Source organism: Monopterus albus, unplaced genomic scaffold (genome assembly GCF_001952655.1).
Source record: "Monopterus albus unplaced genomic scaffold, M_albus_1.0 scaffold51.1, whole genome shotgun sequence".
Classification (NCBI taxonomy): domain Eukaryota; kingdom Metazoa; phylum Chordata; class Actinopteri; order Synbranchiformes; family Synbranchidae; genus Monopterus; species Monopterus albus.
The window spans coordinates 1,886,454-1,905,682 of NW_018127931.1; the positions used below are offsets into that span (position 1 = coordinate 1,886,454).

Consider the following 19,229-nt stretch of genomic DNA (forward strand, 5'->3'; position numbering starts at 1 on the left):
GCCAACGATCTGTCCACGGGATGGTCACTGGCTCTTCCCGTGGTGCTGAAGCTCTATGGCTCCACTGTACTCTGGAGCTGTTTGTAAAACTGAGACAGATGTTGGCTCTCGCAGCTGCAGCCCGGGTTCGAGTCAGGGTTGCATCAGGAAGGGCATCCGGCGTAACACATGTGTCAAATGTCAACATGCAAGTCGTCAGTGTGACGATTCGCTGTGGCGACCCCTAAACGGGAAAAACCTAAAGTGACTTTCTAGAGTAATACATATTTAGCTCTGAAATGTATGGAGTAGAAATATAACGTGGCATAAATTGGAAGTACATACATAAAGTAATGGTATATCAGCCTTACTTAAGTAGGCCTATGGTACTTGAGTAAATGTACTTTGTTACATTCCACCCAGTCTTAAGCTGAGGATCAGTTGTGGTAACCTTGCTGCACAAAGTCTACAGAATATTGATCTGAATAGAATAATAGAATAGGAAGGACGGTAATTGCTTTATCGTGAAGGTGGTTAATCAGTGTTGGTAACATGATAAACTTAAGATGGCAACAAAATCCAATTCAAACATACTCGTCCAGACAGTTTAAACTTTTATCTTATGGAAAGAAGAGGAAAAAAGGGGGAAGCATGCTGAGCCGTGGTACACACTGATTTTTTTTATGTATAATGATTTTTTTTCGTGTAACAGCATCAAGATGTTATGATATTTCTGCAAACCGCGACCTCAAGTGGCTTATTGCTGACGTAATATCGAATATCTGACTGATTTTGAACAAAATCTCTTGGAGTCGCACAGTGCGCACTTTTCCTCTCGCTCCTTTCTCCCACAGTCTCTCTGTCTCTACACATCCATTTTCCCATCCTCCTTTTCTTTCTGCAAGCATGATCTTCATCTACTTCGTGCCCAAACGCTGAGCGGGACTTTTTTCTTTTACGACCAAGCCTCCTTTATCCATCCAGACGGATTATACAGGACCTCGTTAAATTTTCAGCCGGGGCTTTGGACTATACTGTCGTGACTACTGGGACTGGAGAGAATCGAGGAAACCTACCACAGGTGAGAGGAGGTTTGACGACGCTGCGGTACAGATGATTGAACACTTTGAGCGTTAACTCAACGCAATCTCCAGGCACCAGCGCACTTCAGCCTCCTATTCACTAAGCTATAGGGGGTACATTTAGGTTAACACACTTTGGGACAACTAACTTGTGTTTCTGCACGATTATAAAAACGCTACGCTATTTCCCAACTGGGATTCCTAAGGAAGATGTGACCTTTTCTTTTGCGCACTGGCAACCTGTCTACACAACGAGCAAATCACTGCTTTCCTATCAGTTGCTCGATCTTGACATGTCTTTTCGTAGGATTACACGCGGAGCATTGTAAGTGGCCGAGCTGGATTGTGAGATTACTGTCTTTGATTTCTATTTGTCTCTTGAAAGCGGAAGTGCTCTGTTTGTTCAATGGCTTCAGTGTCAAGGTTGGCAAGACGCAAAGATGCCAGTCACTGGCCAAGGATGTCATCAACTTTCTGGGCTGTTGTGCTTCTGACGGCGTTGCTGGTTCTCTACTGCGGTAAGTCCCACGCTCATCTTTTGACCACACATATCGACATTTGGAAGCGTCGGTCACAGGCGCTGGTGCGCAGTGGGTGATAGTGTCATGTCGGCACGCTTTGACAACAAAATTATACCACTGCTACTGGCGGTTGCTTTTGGCGTGTTGATTCTACTTGTTGTCGAGGTGCCATTTTCTTCTTTTCCCAAACGGTTAAGGGGCAACGCACGCGCACCCTAACCCCTTCCCCCCGCACCCCTTTACTGCACTCACTCGTGCAAAAACACAGACAGGTATGAGCAGGCACTTACCCAGAGAGAGGGCTCAGACAAGAGGGAAGTTTGTCTTACTGTCTGGTAAAAACACTTTCTTATAGGAGGATGAACTTAAGTGTGCCAGAGGCCTAATTAAGTCTCCCGTGGCTCCCTTTAATTCTCTCATTCTTTCTCCCTCACACACATATCTTTGTGCTGAGGGCTGTGTTACTGTCAGACTGACTTACTGAGGTCATGCATCTGTCATAGTGTCTGCACTAAACTCTGGTTAGATAAGGACCTAACATGAGACATGCAGTATAAAAACAGACTTTCTGTGGTATTTATGAATAAGCCCTGCATAGTTGGACAAACATTACTTTCTCTGGACATCATTTCAACTACTGCCTGAGGATAACCTTATTAGGCAAATGTATACAAGCATACACATGGTCACCCAGTCTCCCCCTCTCACTTTAAGGCTACTTCTCTGGCTGAGTGTGTCTTAATTTCTTGTTCTCTGGCACCATCACACCTTCTCTCCCTCGCTTCCCTTCTCAGTCTCAAACTGCATCTGAGTCACTTATGAGGGAGAAATCCAGCTGGCACACTGTGCTCCAGTCTGCTATGTGTGAAAAAACAGAGGCTATGTGCAATAGCCATGATAAGCCCATTTAAAAAAATTGAGCTATTTTATTTGCCACCAAGGTAATGATTAATATAATTGTCTTGTCTTCCAGGAAATGAGCTATGTTGGTGTTGTAGAGAAATTAACAGACTTGTTACATGCTCACTTTCTAGATGTTAATCTTTTTTCCCTTCTTTCTTCTTCTACACTGGATATACGATTTGAGTTTGCTTTACAATTGCACAGGCCCCAGGTTAATCACTGGCAGGAGGAGGGTTTAAAAGCTTCTGGATGGGGGTCTTTTTGTGCCTTTGTTGATGGATATCTTCTGTGTGTGCCCAGTGAATGGTACTTGTTTGTTCCAGTCAGCAGTCTTTCTTTTGTAACCTCTGCAGCATGTACTGCTCAGAATTGCTTGATACCTTTCATCTGAAAAGCCATCTGTTTTTCTCGTTGAGTGTTTTAACTTCAACATGCAGTAACTTAGCACTTTTTGTGACTGCTGGTATGTCTGTTATAGTAAAGCCCCAGGGTCTTCTGTCTTCTATTTCTACCCTTTATGCTTTTTCATTTGTCTTTGCTTGTGGTCTTTTGGGGTGATAAATCTCCAGTTATTTGAATTTTCTGCTCAAAAGATTTCATTGCTCTCTCTTTATGTTTGATTTTTGTCTTTCTAATCATCCATTTACATTTTGTCTGACTTTCCTCTTTTGTGCTGTCTTTATGTTTTGTTCCTTTTTGTATTTATCTTACCCTACTTTATTCTTATGTCCTTCAATGTCCCACTCAGCTGCACATTCCAGTCCCTCTAGTTATGGTACATAACCACCTTGTTTTACTAAAATAGCATCTGTTATGGTTTAGTCCACTTCATCCCTATTTTATGCTTAGTTTTCCTGAAATTTGATTTTTCTTTCTAACACATGTTCTTTCATTTTCTCTTTCTCTCTTTCCAATTTCTTTCACATACTGATCTCTAATTTTTGGGTCTCTTTTTTGATGAAGGTCTGAGCTGCATGTTATTGTTTCTGAGTGTGTGTTGTTGTCTATCTCTAAGTGTCAGCCCTGTGATAGACTGATGTGCCCCGCCTCTTGCCCACTGTCAGCTGGGATTGGCTCCAGCACCCCCCACGACCCTTGTTAGGATAAGCGATATAGATAATGGGTGGATCTCTGCTCTCTCAGCGGCTTTTTTTCTGACCCCTCCACCCGCTTATCATGTCTTGCCCTCTCTCCTGTTACATTTCTATAATGTAACAAAAAGAAAAACAGCTATCACTCATACTTTAGAAGCTGACTATCAGTCCATCACTTGAACTTTTTTTGCTTTAAAATTTGAAATAATTGCTGATTAATTTTCTGTTGATTAATTGTAGCAGTTTATCTACATTTTATTCTAGTTCTCTACACAATGCACAACTGTATCATACAATTGTGCAAATCAAACCAACTCACATCAGTTTTTCTTGAATCATGCAGCCATTATTTGGCTCTAGTGGACTAGAATAATATGCACTTTTTACCGGTTTGAATGGCTCTAGCTCATGAAGTATTGGAGAAAAAATACAGTATACACTAGAAATATGCATGCATGGTGTGTACTTCATAGTTATTGTTAGTACCAATGGCAGTTTTTGATTGTGAACTTTATGGTGCCTATCACTCAGAATCAACATCCGGCTTCATACAATCTACTGTCCTCACCTACACCCTTCTAATAGAGAGAGAGAGAGTCAGAGAGAGAGAGATATATGTGGTGGAAGAGGGGAAACAAGAAGAGGCACTGGCTTGATATTCTCGCTGATGCCTTGATAAGAAAAGGGAAAGAAGGAGGGGAAATGGAAGGAGGTGAACAAGAAACTTAGAGAGTGGTAGAGGAATGATTTGAGTAAAGGAAATAAAAGCCTTGCTGAGGGTGAAAAAGAAGACATGGTTGAGAGGTAGCAAGATTCAAAAAAGTGGGAAAAGAATCCGAATAAAAAAGACAATGCAGAGAGAAAAATAGAGATGCTCCCATGACAACAGCTCGACGGTGTAACTGCTCCTACTGTAAGCTGGTGTTGGAAACCCTAATCACACTAGAATGCTCCAGTACTTTCTGATTACATTACAAAAGGGGGAAAAAAATAAAAGCTTTGTATTTTTTTCTCTCGTGCACTAGCTCCCTCCTCTGGAAACTCTTAACCATGTATTTGTTTGCTGACGGCGCTATTATGTATTCATGAGGCTGTATCCCTACATGTGAGTTTGGAGGAAGGCAAAGACAGAGCCCACAAGGCTAGCTAATCAGTATGCTAATCATAGCTTTGGATAGCTAAAGAATGTGGTCCTGGTGTGAACTGCAAAATGAGAAGAAAGAGGGAGAGATGAGGAAAGATAGAGTAGAAAGCAGTGAAGGAATGATAAAGAAGAGTGATCATATATAACTCCTTTCTTATAGCATCTCTCAGTGTAAAAAATATAGTAATTGCTGAATCAGTACAGCCTTCACTATAATTGTGTGTGCACATACTGTACACATAACTACATGCACAGACCATACCGTATAAGCACTTAAGGGTAAACATATTCACTGCATTAGAGATATTAACGAACACAGCATCAAAATAGTTACATGCGTTACTTTGGTGCACACAACAGCATCAAAACATGCATTCATGGTCATATAGAAAGATGCAAACACCCATGACCTATTTGCACATACTTGGACATCACTCTGCAAGGATACCATTTTTAGAATGCACTAGGATTAGACACACATATGCATGAACACACTGTGCATGGCTGTCAGGGGCCAAAACTATCCACTACTGCTTAAAGCCATTTCCATCAGATCACTCAGTTTCTCAGCATGGTCCCCTGTGTTTCCTTCTCCCTCTTTGTTTATGACTCACTGCTGTTCTGAGGCTCAATCAATGGATTGTTGACTGTTACTGAGAGTCACAGCTTGGGGGCATCCATGGAGAAAAGATGGTGCAGCGCATCCTGGCATCTCACTCTGTCATCTCAGGAGCTCAAAACACAATCACACATACAGTAGGTAAGAATTTGGGGAGGCCCATATCTGTTCACATGTAGACTGACACAAACAATCTATGCCAGGGATGTCTGAGAACCTCGGAAGGCTGATTCACCAGCTGAGAAAACGGTTCTCAGCTGACCTCAAAAAACTTGTAGGTGAACACATGCACATATTTGAATATCTTATCTTATTTTCAGCATAGCCTGGAGCCTCTTCCTCTGCAGGGAGGGAGATGGAGAGAATAGCCACTGTCAGGAAACAGCAGAAAGGGTTGCCAGTGGCCTGGGGATGTAAATTCATAAAGGGAGTGAACTTGTTGCGTTTCCCACTAAGGAAGCCAAGAGCCACTCTGTAAATGGGGGCAGAGATAGCATACATGGTAAATGGTAAATGGACTGTATTTTATATAGCGCTTTCTCACAGTGTGTTACACTGGCCAAAGCGCTTTACAGGAGATTATACACCATTCACCCATTCACACACACATTCACACACCGATGACGAGAGGCTGCCGCACACTGGCGCCAGTCGAACCACCGGGAGCAATTTGGGGTTCAGTGTCTTGCTCAGGGACACTTAGGCATGCGGGGAGACCGGGAGTCGAACCACCAACTTGCTGGTTAGAAGACGACTGCCCTACCTCGTAAGCCACAGCCACCCACACTACATGTTTGACCAGCGTTTGAGAAAGTACCTTTGCAAAATTTAAAGACCATGGGGGTGGGGGGCCTTCCGCTGTCATCGCTTAATGAATGTGCCACAGTTGGAAGGTGTCAAGTTTGGTAAGACAAGGAAGGAATATTAAGAATTTTGCATCTTATGGTATAAAATATTAAGCAGCAGTGGGATCGTTTTTCAGTGTGCAGGGACATACTGACATTAAAAGGCAGTGTGGCCACAGGTGGTGTTTGTTTTTTGTGTGTCAGTTTGCTGCTGCATTGTGTCATCCGGCAGTGGGTGAATAGAACATTTTAAAATAAAGGAAGTGCTTGATGTTTGTGTTATTCAGGGATTGTTGGTGCTTTTGCCTGTCTCTGTGAGGCAATAGGCATCCATTATCCTTTGTTTTAAAAATGCGTTTATGTTTGCTGACTTTGGACTGTGGAAAGGCAATTTCATCAATCCAAGTTATTTAATATTTAATTTTTTTATACAGTTACATAATCCAGAAGTAGATTGCTGAAGATTTATTGTCTTAGCAGTATCTGTCTCTTGTTCAATTCACCACTTTGGTCCAGACTGCACTATTGAAATATCTATGGATGGGCTGTCATGAAACTTTGTATGGACGTTCATGGTGTCTGGATTTTGCACACTGACTCTGGTGTTCCCTTGACTTTTGCTCTAATACCAAGTTGTGATCACTTTTCCTTTGGACAAGACAAAGGAGATGATAGTGGACATGAGGAAGGAGTGGAGTACTCATCGGCCACTGTTCATCCTGGAGCTCGAAGTGAAGAGGGTGAGCAGCTTCAAATACCTGGGTATCCACATCAGTGAGGACCTCACTTGGACACATAACACCACACAGCTGGTCAAGAAGGCTGTACTTCCTGAGGAGGCTGAGGAGGTTTGGCATGTAAACAGCTGAATCAGGATTTACCTCATGTAATTCCATCTGTACTGTTTACATATTCAGTTTGCACGTGCATAATTGCACACTCACTGCTGAATATTTGCACTTTATGGCTCCCACACAGCATATATTCTCTCTGCATTATATTGTGTTCTTGTTGTATTTTTATTTGCCTCCTTCACTTGCTGCTTTAAAGTGCCTTAGATTTGTGTTACGTCCTATTTAGATTTGTGTTATTGCTCATCTACTTTATATTTCACTTGTATTGTGTGGCATTCATGTGGACGGCAAAGTAAGAATTTCATTGTACAGGGAAACACGTTTCCTAACTGTGCATATGACAAATAAACACTCTGACCTTGACCTTTACCATATATAAAAAACAGTTAAAATCTCAGTGATGTCACTCACTGGTTGTGCTTCTCTCTGCCTGCTACAGCTATTCCAAAAATGGTCAAAGAGGTGGAATTCGCTACACAGCTAGTGGTTAGCCGTCTGTAGCGGGATCCACATGACCATTACTTACGTTCAGTACTGATTCCTCAGTTCAGTAGTATGTTTCAGTAGTATGCTTTTTTGCCAAGAGATTTCTAGTCCAAACTACTGCATTCGCTTCAGTTCATACATTACCCTATACTAGCACTGTACATAAGGTTAGTACGGTATCTTAGCAGCCTATCGTATAATGTTGATAGCACTCTCAGTCAACGGTGAGGGGAGTTCCACTACTAAAACCTAATCAGTAACAATTGCAATTATAGTCAGTTCAGTTTAAAAACTTGTTGTTAAAGAGTTAACACTTTTCTAAATTATCTAATATTAGTGTGCTAACATGCTAAAGTAGGATAGGAAAGAATATACCTGATAAACATCAGCATAGCATACTGACCTTAGCATTTAGCTCAAACCCCTCCTGTGCATAAGTACAACCTCAGAGCTGTTGGTATAACTGTAGACTGTAGGATAATGGACCACAGTTATAATGAAGTTCAGATAATCTGCATTATTTAAAACAAAATAAAGTAAAATAAAAATAATATTTTGGATTTGCATCAAAATATAGAAGTCAGACAGATTTAGAAATTATAGTGCATTGTTCTCTGTAGCCTCACACTGAATCAATGTTGGCCTTTTAGCTGACAAGCTTAATACACATAGCACTTATAAATGCAGGTAAGGAGTCAGTTACAACCTCAGCACTTCTTTCAGTTTCACCACTGTCTGCATCTCATTAAAACTATTGTTTGTAAATGTCTTTATAAAAGAAGACGTCATTCATTCAATGTGGCAAGGAGCACGGACATACAGTATTTTCACACATGCCCTGATTGAGCACAATCCTTTTCTGGCAGACAGTAGCAAGTGCTTTTTGCTGCAGCTACAGTAAATCCTACAAGGCAGCATCATGCTTGTGTTATTGCAATTTTGTTATCACAGCTTCATCTATAGTGAAACAGCATACAGACTGTTCCTCCACAGCTGGTCTATGGCCTCCGAACAGTTAACAGCTACAACAGTTGGCACACTTGTTCACTGAGATGCAGTAAAAGTTGCATCAAAGCTGCTTCTCTGTCCCACTGTTTCTATTTATCACTTCATCCTGTCTCTGTTTCCCTGTTTGTTCCTGAGTTTTTACCTCCCCTCTACCAGCACCTTTGTAACTAGAGTCCTCTGTGTAAAAAACAGAGATGACATAATAGCATCCTATTATTACTTAATACAAAACCAAAAATCCTTTTGAAGTGATTGCAGTTTGTAGTTACTCTTGTACCTGCCTTTATGGCTAATTGCACTTTAAATGCTCTGTGTCCCACCATGAATTATTCTTGTGTCGCTGAGACTTTAATTACCATCAAAATGGTTTATATTATATTTACATATCAAATTGCAAGTGGTGCATGACTGTGGGGCTTAACAGGTAAAAGAAATACATTGCTTGTGTACTGCCTGGCTGCCATTATGGGCTGCTTATGTATTGTGTCAACTGCTTGTCCAGCTCTAAAGTGGCACTGTAGTTTAGAGTTTTCTTATTATAACAAAAGTACAAAGACTATTTAAGATTCAGAGCATTTGACAAAGAAAAAATGATTAATGGTACGGTTTTTAAACCAATCCTGTAAATTGTTTGAGATGGCTTAATTGGGTCAGAATCTGGACAGAGTCTTGTGGTGTTCTCGTGCCTCAAGAGGATTCCTGGATGTGCACTTGTGCTTGTTTTGCCTAGGGCCAGTAAGCCCATTCAGAGAGAGAAGCTAAAGCTACTCCCCCTTTATTACTGCAGAAAGCAATTGCTTGGAAGAAAATGCCAGAATGGTGCTTTGAATTCCTGGAGGGGCCCATCACAGAGACACAGCCCACGGAGCTGAGACAGCTAGCATCTGGAGCAAAGACATGGTAAAAGTGGAGAGAGAAAAGGGGGAGGAGGGAGGTGGAGAGAGGGAAATAGGGACCAAGATGGCAAAGAGGGAGTGAGAATGAGAGAGCAGGAGAGAAGAAAGACTCAGAGTGCACAAGGGAGGCAGAGAAATGGTGAATGTGAGATAGACAGAGCAAAGGGTTGACAAAAGAGGAGTAGATAGAGCTTGGGGGAGAAAAAAGGACTGCACAGGCAATGAGACAAAAGACAGACAGACGAGAACATTCAGACGGTCCACCAATTGACAGTCAGTTGGGGAATAAAGTCAGCTAACACAATGAAGCAGCCAGCAGACAGACTCGCCTCAGAGTAGCTGAGAGGCTCTCAGAAGTAGAAACAAATATTACATTAGAAGAGACAGAAGCCATTTGTCACTGTGGGAGGCCTGAGAGGTAGTTAAGCTGCAGAATATAGGGACCCATGGCCTGGTTGATACATGTCGCCACAAGGAGGAAATTGTGCTGAAGTCAACTCCGTTCAATCAATTGTCTGGTGTCCTTCAGTGACTCCCTCACTTAACAAGATAATGCCAGCAAGCAAGTTTCACCAGCCTAACTCTCAAGAACTTGTTATGGGGCCTTGAGGGCCTCTCCTCATTCCTTCTCTCGATCCTTTTCCTGCTCCTTTCATGCTCCCATCCCTCCCTTCCTCCTAGCTTGTCAGACACATGACCTCCACATCACAGCATGGTGACATACTGTACATGCTCACAGTCACCATTCACTTTGAATGTTTCTGAAAGATCTGTCTGCTGGACATTTATGGACTACATGACAGCTCTGTCTGCATCCAGATGTCAGAGGTGGTTAAGAAACTGTTTCAGGGTTTAGTAGATGAGGACAGACGGCCACAATCAGCTTGGTCAGTCAGGCACTCTCCTCTTAGCCCTGTGCTGCAACGTGCATCACCTGGCCCTCAATTTGAAATGTGCCTCTTTAAATAATAGCTGGGGTATTTTCATACTAACAAAAGCATCTATTTTCTTCTCTCTGTCTTTCTTGCTCTTTCCTTTTACTCTTTCTTCTTTTCACCAAGTTATGCTGCTAACATTATTCATGATTGATTCGAAAATTACAATGCACTTGGCCTCGTTTATCTTACAGTGTTGCTTGTTGCTGCTCCAACAACCATTTTGGGATGCAGAAATGATGAACTGATTTGTAGCTGCTGTTGCAGAAAGCAAAAGGGATATACTGTAAAAATTCGATCTGAGACTCCGCATAGCCCAGAGGATGAAGATTGTTTTCTGTTTTAATGGAAAAACAACCACTGTGCCTACAAACAAGGCAGTAATCTCAATATTTCTACAGACACATACTGCATTGAGTGTCAAGTCCAACAAATGTCATCAACTGGATAAATCAAAAAGGTATCACTAAATACAGTGCAATTGAAATATTTTAAATGTATTGTACTATATGTACCACTATAAGTCTTCCCCATTAGCTTCCTGTTGAATTATGACTGAATTTTTACTTTTCTTCTTCTTACTGTTACAGTTTTGTGGGTCATAGCACATGTTTAATGTATTTAAAGTTTGCCACCCCAACACTTATTATATATGAAGAAAAACGATATGACATACAGTGGAGTGGCTGAAGCTGGACATTTCAGTCCATATCCATTATTTCTAGCAAACGTTTTTGCCCAATTTAACAATTCTGTTTAAGTTGTTCACCCAATACATTTAGCTGTTTCAACTGAATAAATGTCACTTTTGGCTTTTTCCCGTTTAGGGGTCGCCACAGTGAATCATCACACTGACGACTCGCATGTTGACATTTGGCATGTGTTTTACGCCGGGTGCCCTTCCTGACGGAACCCTGATTCAAACCCGCGCCACTTGTGCTGTCCATTTAGGAAGCACAAGTGATTGTGAATCAGTTTTGCCTACTGTTGTGCAAATAAAAGTGACAACGGGTAGAGGCAAAAGCAAGACAACCCCCAAAGAGGGACACACACACAGACAAATGCTCTTTTCATATCCTTCCTGACTAATTATTCTCAAATTTTGTGTTTTGCTAGTGTCCTTGTCACTACTGGTACTATAATGCAGTACCTCACCCTTTGTGCGCTGTGAGACCCCTACAGAATGACTTTCTCCTCTTATGGTTTGTACTTGCTTCCTGTTTTTGTGCTTTTATTTTGGTTAGATTTCCTGTCGTGTCACCTCACCTGCCCCAGCTTTACCCCAGTTCACAATTACTGTTCATTGCTTCCACCTGCTACTCGTTACCCCCTGGTTCTTCAGCCCATATATTCTCCTCCTTTCCCTCAGTCTCTTGCCGGTTCATTCTATTCACCACCCCCAGAGTTTCTGTTTTGTAAGTCTGGTTTTGTTTGGTTTGTTCTTTTGTGTTTTGGATTTTTTCTGTCAGTAGTTCTTTGGTTAGTTTCTCTGGTTTGGTTTTAGTTCCTTACCTAGCTCCCTGAACAAGCGGTTTAGTTTAGCTATTTGGTATTTGTTTCTCTCCATCAAGTTGAGCCCTTGTATTTTTTTCCTGTAGACTCTAGTCTTATATTATTTATTAAAATTCAACTTGAACTTTTCCTTGGCTTGTGTGTCCGCATTTTGAGTCCTATCCCTACACTTGAGTGTGACGCTGGAGCGAGGCTGGCAGGCTGAGCTGGAATCTGCTGGGACCCATATGAAGATGAGAGACCTGTACACGTCTTGTCCCTGGATGGTGGAGATGCAACAACTGGTGGCCTGGTTAATCTCTGCAGAAGCCAGAGCAAGGCAGGACCATGAGAACTTAAGGTCCAGGTATCATCAGTCCCAGCCCTGTGAGACCAGCCTGAGTCCAGGGTAAGCCTGGTCCATTCGGCTTCAGCTCAAGGCTCAAATGGAGCACCCCCTTGCCTCTCACTACCCTGTCTCTATGGACAGAGTCTGCTTCCAAGATGCAGCCAGCCAAATCCTCTGTCTAACACTGCCTCTGATCCCATACCTGTTACCGAGCAGGTTGGCTGGGATGCCAACGCTGTTTCTGATTTTGTTCCAGGTCTAAACTGGTGTGGCTGTTTCCCGGTGTATTGACGAGAAACTGGTGCAGCTGTTTCCTGGTGTTTCCTGACAGAATTTTCCATGCTTTGGTGTGCCGATGAAGACGTCCCCACCAAGGATCCAATTCACTAATGTGCTGAGAAGGAGACCAATGCTGGGGTTTCAATTTCTGTTCCTGAGTGGGTCAGCCGTGGCATTGATGCCGCTTCTGCTCCTGTTCCTGAGTGGGTCAGCTGGGGTGCTGATGCTGGCTCTGACCCTTTTCTGTCACTAAGTGGGTTGGCTGGGATGCCAGCGCTGCCTCTGATCCTATTCCCAAGTGGGTCAGCAAGGGTGCTCACACCACCTCTGTTCCTGAACCCAAGTGGGTCAGCTGGGATGCCAATGCCGCTTCTGATCCTGTTCTCAGGCAGGTCAGTGAGGGTGCTGATGCCGCCTCTGCTCCAGTTCCTGACCGGATCAGCTGGGATGGCACCTCTGCTCAAGTTCCCAAGTGGGTCATCTGTGACACCAATGCCCCTCAGTTCCAGTTCCTGACCAGGAACTGGCCTGGACACTGACACTGTCTCTGTACCAGCTCCCAAGTGGATCAGCTGATGCCACCAATGAATCTGTCTCTGAGTGGGTCGATGTCGCTTTTGATCCTGTCCTTGAGTGGGTCAGCAAGGGTACTGACACCACTCCTGATCCTGTCCCCAAGTGATCCACCATCCTGGTACATCTACAAAAACATCCCCAGGGTTCCTGCTCCCCGGTGGGTCAACATCTTCAATGCCACCTCAGTTCCTGTTCCCCAGTGGTTTGACACAACCACCATCCTGTTCCTGAGTGAGTCGACATCGCTTTTGATCCTGTCCCTGAGTGGGTCAGCAAGAGTGCTGATGCCGCTCTTGCTCCCGAGCATGTCAGCGAGGTTGCTGACACCTCTCCTGATCCTGTACCCAAGTGAATCCACCATCTGGGTAGGCCCATGAAGACTTCCCCAGAGTTCCTCCTCCCTGGTGGGTTGGCGCCTTTGATGCCACCTCAGTTCGTGTTCCCCAGTGGCTCAACACAACCACTGTTCCTGTTCCTGAGTGGGTTGACACCGCATCTGTCCCAGTTCTTGTATGACTCAGTGCCATCACCGTTCTGGTTTCTGAGTGGGTCGACTCTGCACCTGCACCAGCCCCTGAATGGCACGATGCCACCACTACCTCTGTTCCTGAGTGGGTCAACACCATCTCCACTCCCATTCCTTCATGACTTTATGCCACTTCTCCAGGCCCTTATTTCGGTGCATTGATGACACCTCAGTTCTGGTGCCTCAGTGGGTCGATGATGATGCCCTCACTCCGATGCCTGTGTCTCTGCGAGTCATCAGTGACTCCACCTCTGCCCATGTGTCTCAGTGGATCACCCTTGACAACCCTGTTCTAGTTTTTATATCCTGGTGGGTAGAGGGGGCCGTCTTTATTCCTGCTTCACCCAGTCAGCATTTCTCCAATGCCACTCTGCTAGTCAGCACTACTCCAGTGCGGCACCACTCCTGTTTTGTCAAGTCAGCTCAACTCCTACTTTGCTTAGCCAGTCAGAGCAACTCCGATGCAACTCTCTGCCTACCCAGCACGACCCTGATCTGCCAATTAGTTCCACTCCTGGTCAGTTTGCCCTGCTCCTTCATAGTGGTCCCACCAGATTCCAGCTCAGCCTGCCAGCCTTGCACCCACGTCACACTCAAGCTATCACTGGTCCACTCCAACTCAGCTTCCCTGTTTCACTTCAGGTCTGTACTCCAGCCACTACCTGCCTACACCAGACCTGCCTCCATCCAGCCGGTCCCCAGTGCAGCTATCCTGCCTGAATATAGCCCAACTCACCCACTTTGCTCCCACTTCATTCTGACGCAGCTGCCCTGCCCCATTCCAATTCAGGTCATCCTGCTTGCTTTGTTCCAACCTCACTCCAGTGCTGCCAGCCAGCCAGCTTCACCTCGACTTACTTGCTCTGCTTCTGCCCCGCACCAGTATCACCTACCATCTCCAGTTCAGCCTACCTGCTTTGTGACGGGCTAATCTCAGCTCCACCAACTTTCTATGCCCCAGTCTCACTCTAGTGCCTGCCTCCTGTCCATTCTCCTAAGGACCTCCAATGCCAGCCTTGACCTCCTACTCGGCACCAAGATAATCTTCCTTCCAACTTGGTCGTCCACCCAAATGGCCTCGAGTTCCTGTTTGCCTCCAAAGTTACTTTTCCGAACTACCTCAGACTCCTGCTCAAAGCCGAGGCCGTCCGCCTCAGTTGCCTCGAGTTTATGTTCAACTATGAGGTCGTCCTCTTGAGTGGCCTCTCCAGTCCTCTGCGGTTTCTCCAGTTTTCTGTTGGGTCACTCAGTCACCTTCCCGAGTGGCTTTCCCCGATCCCTGCCAGGTTAATGAGGCTGTCCGCCCAAGCAGCCTTCTCAACTCCCTGTCTGGTCCCGAGGCCGTCCACCCGCATGGTATCTCAAGTTCCCTGATGGGTGTCCCAGTCATCTGCCCAAGCAACTTTCTGCCAGATTTTGGGGTCATCCACCAGAACGGCCTCTCCAGCTTCCTGTTGGGTCCTGAGGTTTCCTGCCTGAACGGCCTCCTCTGCTTTTCGCATGGCACCTGGACCATCCTCCCAGATGACCTCCTTTGCTCATTACCTGGCATCCGGGCCATCTTTCTGAAAGTCCTCCTCTGCCTCTCATGGGGCTGCGAAGTTGTCCTCCAGAGCAGCCTTCTCTGCTGCCTGCCTGGTTCAGTGGCCGTCCACCCGTTCGACCTCTTCAGCCACCTGCCTGGTTTTAAGGGCATCCTTCGGAGCAGCCCTCTCAGTTCACTGCCTGGTTTGGTGGCCATCCTCCCAGTCAGTCACCTAAGTTTTCTGTCTGGTCTCAAGGACGTTTTCCAGAGCAGCCCATTCAGTTCCCTGCCTGGGTCAGTGGCCATCCACCAGAACAGCCTTATCTGCTTCCGCTCTGTTCCAAAGGTGGACTCTTCAGCCTCCTGCCTGCCTGAACTAATTCATCAGCCATCTGCCTGGTCCCAAGGACATATAGCCGGAACCACCTCACCAGCATCCTGCTGGATCCAAAGGTCGACCGCCAGAGTTTATATATTGTGCCTGATCCAGAGGTCATCCTCCTGAGTGGCTTGGCCACTCTCCTGCCTGGGCCAGAGGTCATCTGCCAGAGTGGCTACTCCAGCTTCCTGCCTAGTCCCAGGATTGTCCATGAGAGTGGCCACTCCAGCTTCCTGCCTGATCTTAGGATTGCCCACCAGAGTGGCCAACCCAAGCTCCTGGCTGGGCTCACGATTCCTCTTCAGCTTCCTGTCTGGTCCCAGCATTGTCCACCCAAGTGGCCTGTCTAGTCCCAAGTTCACCCTCTGAAGTGGCTTTTCATTGATGCCAGAGCACCTTTTGGCGTTTGTCCTGAGCTCCCTGCCTATTCTCCAAAGTGGGCATGTTTCTTGACTTGACACTTTTCTTGGACAATTTTGAACTGTTATGTCCTGTGTTGTTTGTGCCCACCTTCCTGGTTAACTGCCTCCTGCCCTGCCTTGGAAGGGGAGAGGGGTTAGATTTCCTGTCTTGTGTCACCTCATCTGCCCTAGTTTTACCCCAGTTTACAATTACTGTCCATTGCTTCCACCTGCTGCTCATTACCCCCTGGTTCTTCAGCCCATATATTGTCCTCCTTTTCCTCAGTCACTTGCTAGTTCATTTTATTCACCACACCCAGATGTTCTGTTTTGTAAGTCTGGTTTTGTTTGGTTTGTTCTTTTGTGTTTTGGATTTTTTCTGTCAGTAGTTCTTTGGTTAGTTTCTCTGGTTTGGTTTTAGTTCCTTACCTAGCTCCCTGAGCAAACTGTTTAGTTTAGCTATTTGGTATTCATTGTTTCTCTCCATCAGGTTGAGCCCTTGTGTTTTTTTTTTCTGTAGACTCTAGTCCTATATTATTTATTACAATTCAACTTGAACTTTCTCATGGCTTGTGTGTCTGGATTTTGAGTCCTATCCCTACACTAGACCTGACATCAATGCGATACTGGTGTGCATGTTTCTGACCAAACTGACTCCATGAGGGTGGCCTTCACCAAAGAACATCAGAATTGACAGATCTGCCATTGGCACCCTGTTCTCTTCACAGATGAGAGCAGGTTTACACTGAGTACATGTGATAGATGTGAAAGAGTCTGCCGTGGTGAACGTTATGCTGCCCGTAACATCATAGAGCATGACCAGTTTGGTGGTGGGTCAGTGATGGTCTGGGCAAGCATATACTTGGAAGGTCACACAGACCTCCATGTCATAGTCAATGGTACCCTGACTGCTGTGAGGTACCAGGATGAAATCCTCAGAGCAACTGTCAAACCTTACGCTGATGCAGCAGGCCCTGAATTCCTCCTGGTACAGGACAACACCCGGCCTCATGTGGCCAGTGTGTGTATACAGTTCCTGGATGACAAAGGCATTGATGCCATTGACTGGCCCGTCAGGTCGGGGAGGAGATCCCTCAGGACACCATCTGCTGACTCATCAGGAGCATGCCCAAACATTGCTGGGAGTGCATATAGGCATGAGGGGACCATACATACTTATCAGTCACATTATGAGTTGGATGAGACTGTGATTTAAATCTATCACTTCGATTTTCAGTGTCATTTTTGAATGCAGCCTTCCATGGGTTGATGATTTTGGTTTCCATTGAACATTTTTGTCATTATATTCTGAACAAATATAAATTAGTCAAGGTTTTCAGCTTGAATAATTCATTTACCAAGATGCTATATGTGTGATTTAGTCCATAATTTTTGGGGGGCAGTGTATTTATCCATTACTTGCTGTATATTTGAAATCCAACAATTACTTTTAACTAACACACTCTCCCCCATGGGCCTTTGGCAATGGTAGATCCTTCCATTGTCACAGTGACAGCAGAACATGCAAGTTATGTCTGCCTCTTCAGGGATGAAGAGCTTATTACAGCCTCTCAGCAGGGACCCCATAGGCAACAATGTATGTGATGTGCATGTGACTCAATCAGTGAAATTTATTCAAAGCTCTGTTTTAAAAAATACTGTTGGATATTACCCTTTGTGCTATCAAACACATTATTAAATCCCCTATTTCATGTGAAGACCTGCATTTACACAAACTTGGGAACACTGTTTTCAGAAAAATAGCCAAACACAGTTTCTTTTGATTTCATGCTTTTCCACAGAATTTCATTCTGGTTTTCATCAATGCATGATATCATCTATTTAACTGGATAGTTTTTGTTTTCATTTACTCAAGATGAGATTTCTCCTCCAGCATTTCATTAGAACCGGTTTCTACTGCTGTTAATGTAAATCCTATTTAAATCTTTGAGTACCCAAACAAAACTCCATTTACCTCCATTCTGTTGGGAAGGAAGAAGAAAATTTAGAGGTAGATGTTTCAAAATCCTGAGGAAATGAAATCAAACCTATCTGTGAGACTAGATACCAATATTCAACTTGGTCTCCTCAATATGTATATTCTGCAAAATATTTTTGCATACTTTTTTTTGATGACATTTCTATATATTTTGTATTATGTCTTGCACACTAATTAAACAATATTTCTTAAACTATCTTATCAAGAATAATTAATGCAGATAGAATATAGATTTTTACACTATCAACTCAGGCTTGCATTGATGTCTGTGTATATATAATATTGGAGAGTAATTTTATTTTGACAAAAAATTATCTGTTATCATAGCATGGTGCATGTGTCACCAGCTCCCCAATTAAATGAGAAGCTCTTGGTAGCAAGTGGTGGTTGATGAATCAATCCTACACACTCACATAAATGTAATTACTTCATTTGTCAATGTCTGGGGAGACCACATCAAGTTCAGTGTACCCACAGCTTCCAGCGGAGAAATAGAGAACTCCTCAGAGAGATATAAAGGACTCCATCTGTCACTCTAGGTGTGAAGAGGAGTGATTTATGGATCTGATGAGTCATATTTTTGAGTCCCAGCCACTTTTCGCACCTTACATCCACCTAGATCAAAAAGCAAAACCCTAACTAGACACTTCAAAAGACCTCACATATCCGCATTACATTTCTACAACAGAAGGTCAAAGGTCAAAGTGTTTATTTCGCATATGCACAGTTAGGAAACGTGTTTCCCTGTACAATGAAGTTCTTACTTTGCCATCCACAGGACTGCCACACAATACAAGTGAAATATAAAATAGATAAATAAGTAACACAAAATCTAAGGCACTTTAAGTCAGCAATGAATGTGCAAGCTCAGAATATAAACAGTCAGGTGGAATTACATGAAGTGATTCCTGATTATAAACTCCTGTCAGCTGTTTAGGAATCTGATGGCAGTTGGAAAGAAAGAGTCCTGCATTTCACACTGAAATGTGAGGGTAGAGGTGTGAACAGTCCATGCTAGGGGTAGGCCGAGTCCTTGAGGATGGAGGTAGCCTGGTGATCATCTCAGCAGTCTTTACCACTCTCTGCAGGCACTAGCGGTCCATAGCAGTAGTGCTGCCATACCAGACAGTGATGCAGCTGGTCAAGATACTCTCAATGATGCAGCTGTAGATGTTGCTGAGGATCCTAGGATCCATGCCAAACCTCCTCAGCCTCCTCGGGAAGTACAGCTGCTGTTGGGCCTTCTTGACCAGCTGCGTGGTGTTAAGTGTCCAGGTGAGGTCCTCACTGATGTGGACGCCCAGGTATTTGAAGCTGCTCACCCTCTCCCCTTCGAGC

The 19,229-nt window shown here is 44.3% G+C and overlaps 2 protein-coding genes across 4 annotated transcripts in view; both read left to right on the plus strand.

Moving 5' to 3' along the window:
- Window positions 1-666: 666 nt before the first annotated feature.
- Window positions 667-19,229, plus strand: part of tafa5a (TAFA chemokine like family member 5a) — a 233,643-nt gene continuing 215,080 nt past the window's right edge. Inside the window, exons 1-2 of one of the 3 annotated variants that reach the window (XM_020601403.1) lie at window positions 688-1,386; window positions 1,478-1,579. In XM_020601403.1, the coding sequence (XP_020457059.1) occupies window positions 1,522-1,579 (58 nt within the window). In that variant the 5' untranslated portion in view covers window positions 688-1,386; window positions 1,478-1,521. Of the gene's footprint in view, window positions 1,580-19,229 lie in introns of all 3 variants that reach the window. The other 2 variants (XM_020601401.1, XM_020601400.1) reach the window with 2 other exon arrangements.
- LOC109960923 (uncharacterized) lies at window positions 11,646-15,751 on the plus strand. The gene is made up of 2 exons (XM_020601399.1): window positions 11,646-11,781; window positions 14,230-15,751. Exon 2 carries the CDS (start codon window positions 14,961-14,963, stop codon window positions 15,615-15,617), a length of 657 nt encoding a protein of 218 aa, XP_020457055.1. The 5' UTR covers window positions 11,646-11,781; window positions 14,230-14,960; the 3' UTR covers window positions 15,618-15,751.

Excerpts from the sequence above, each read along its gene's own strand:
- LOC109960923 (XM_020601399.1), top strand. The coding sequence starts at position 14,961 with ATGGGTGTCCCAGTCATCTGCCCAAGCAACTTTCTGCCAGATTTTGGG.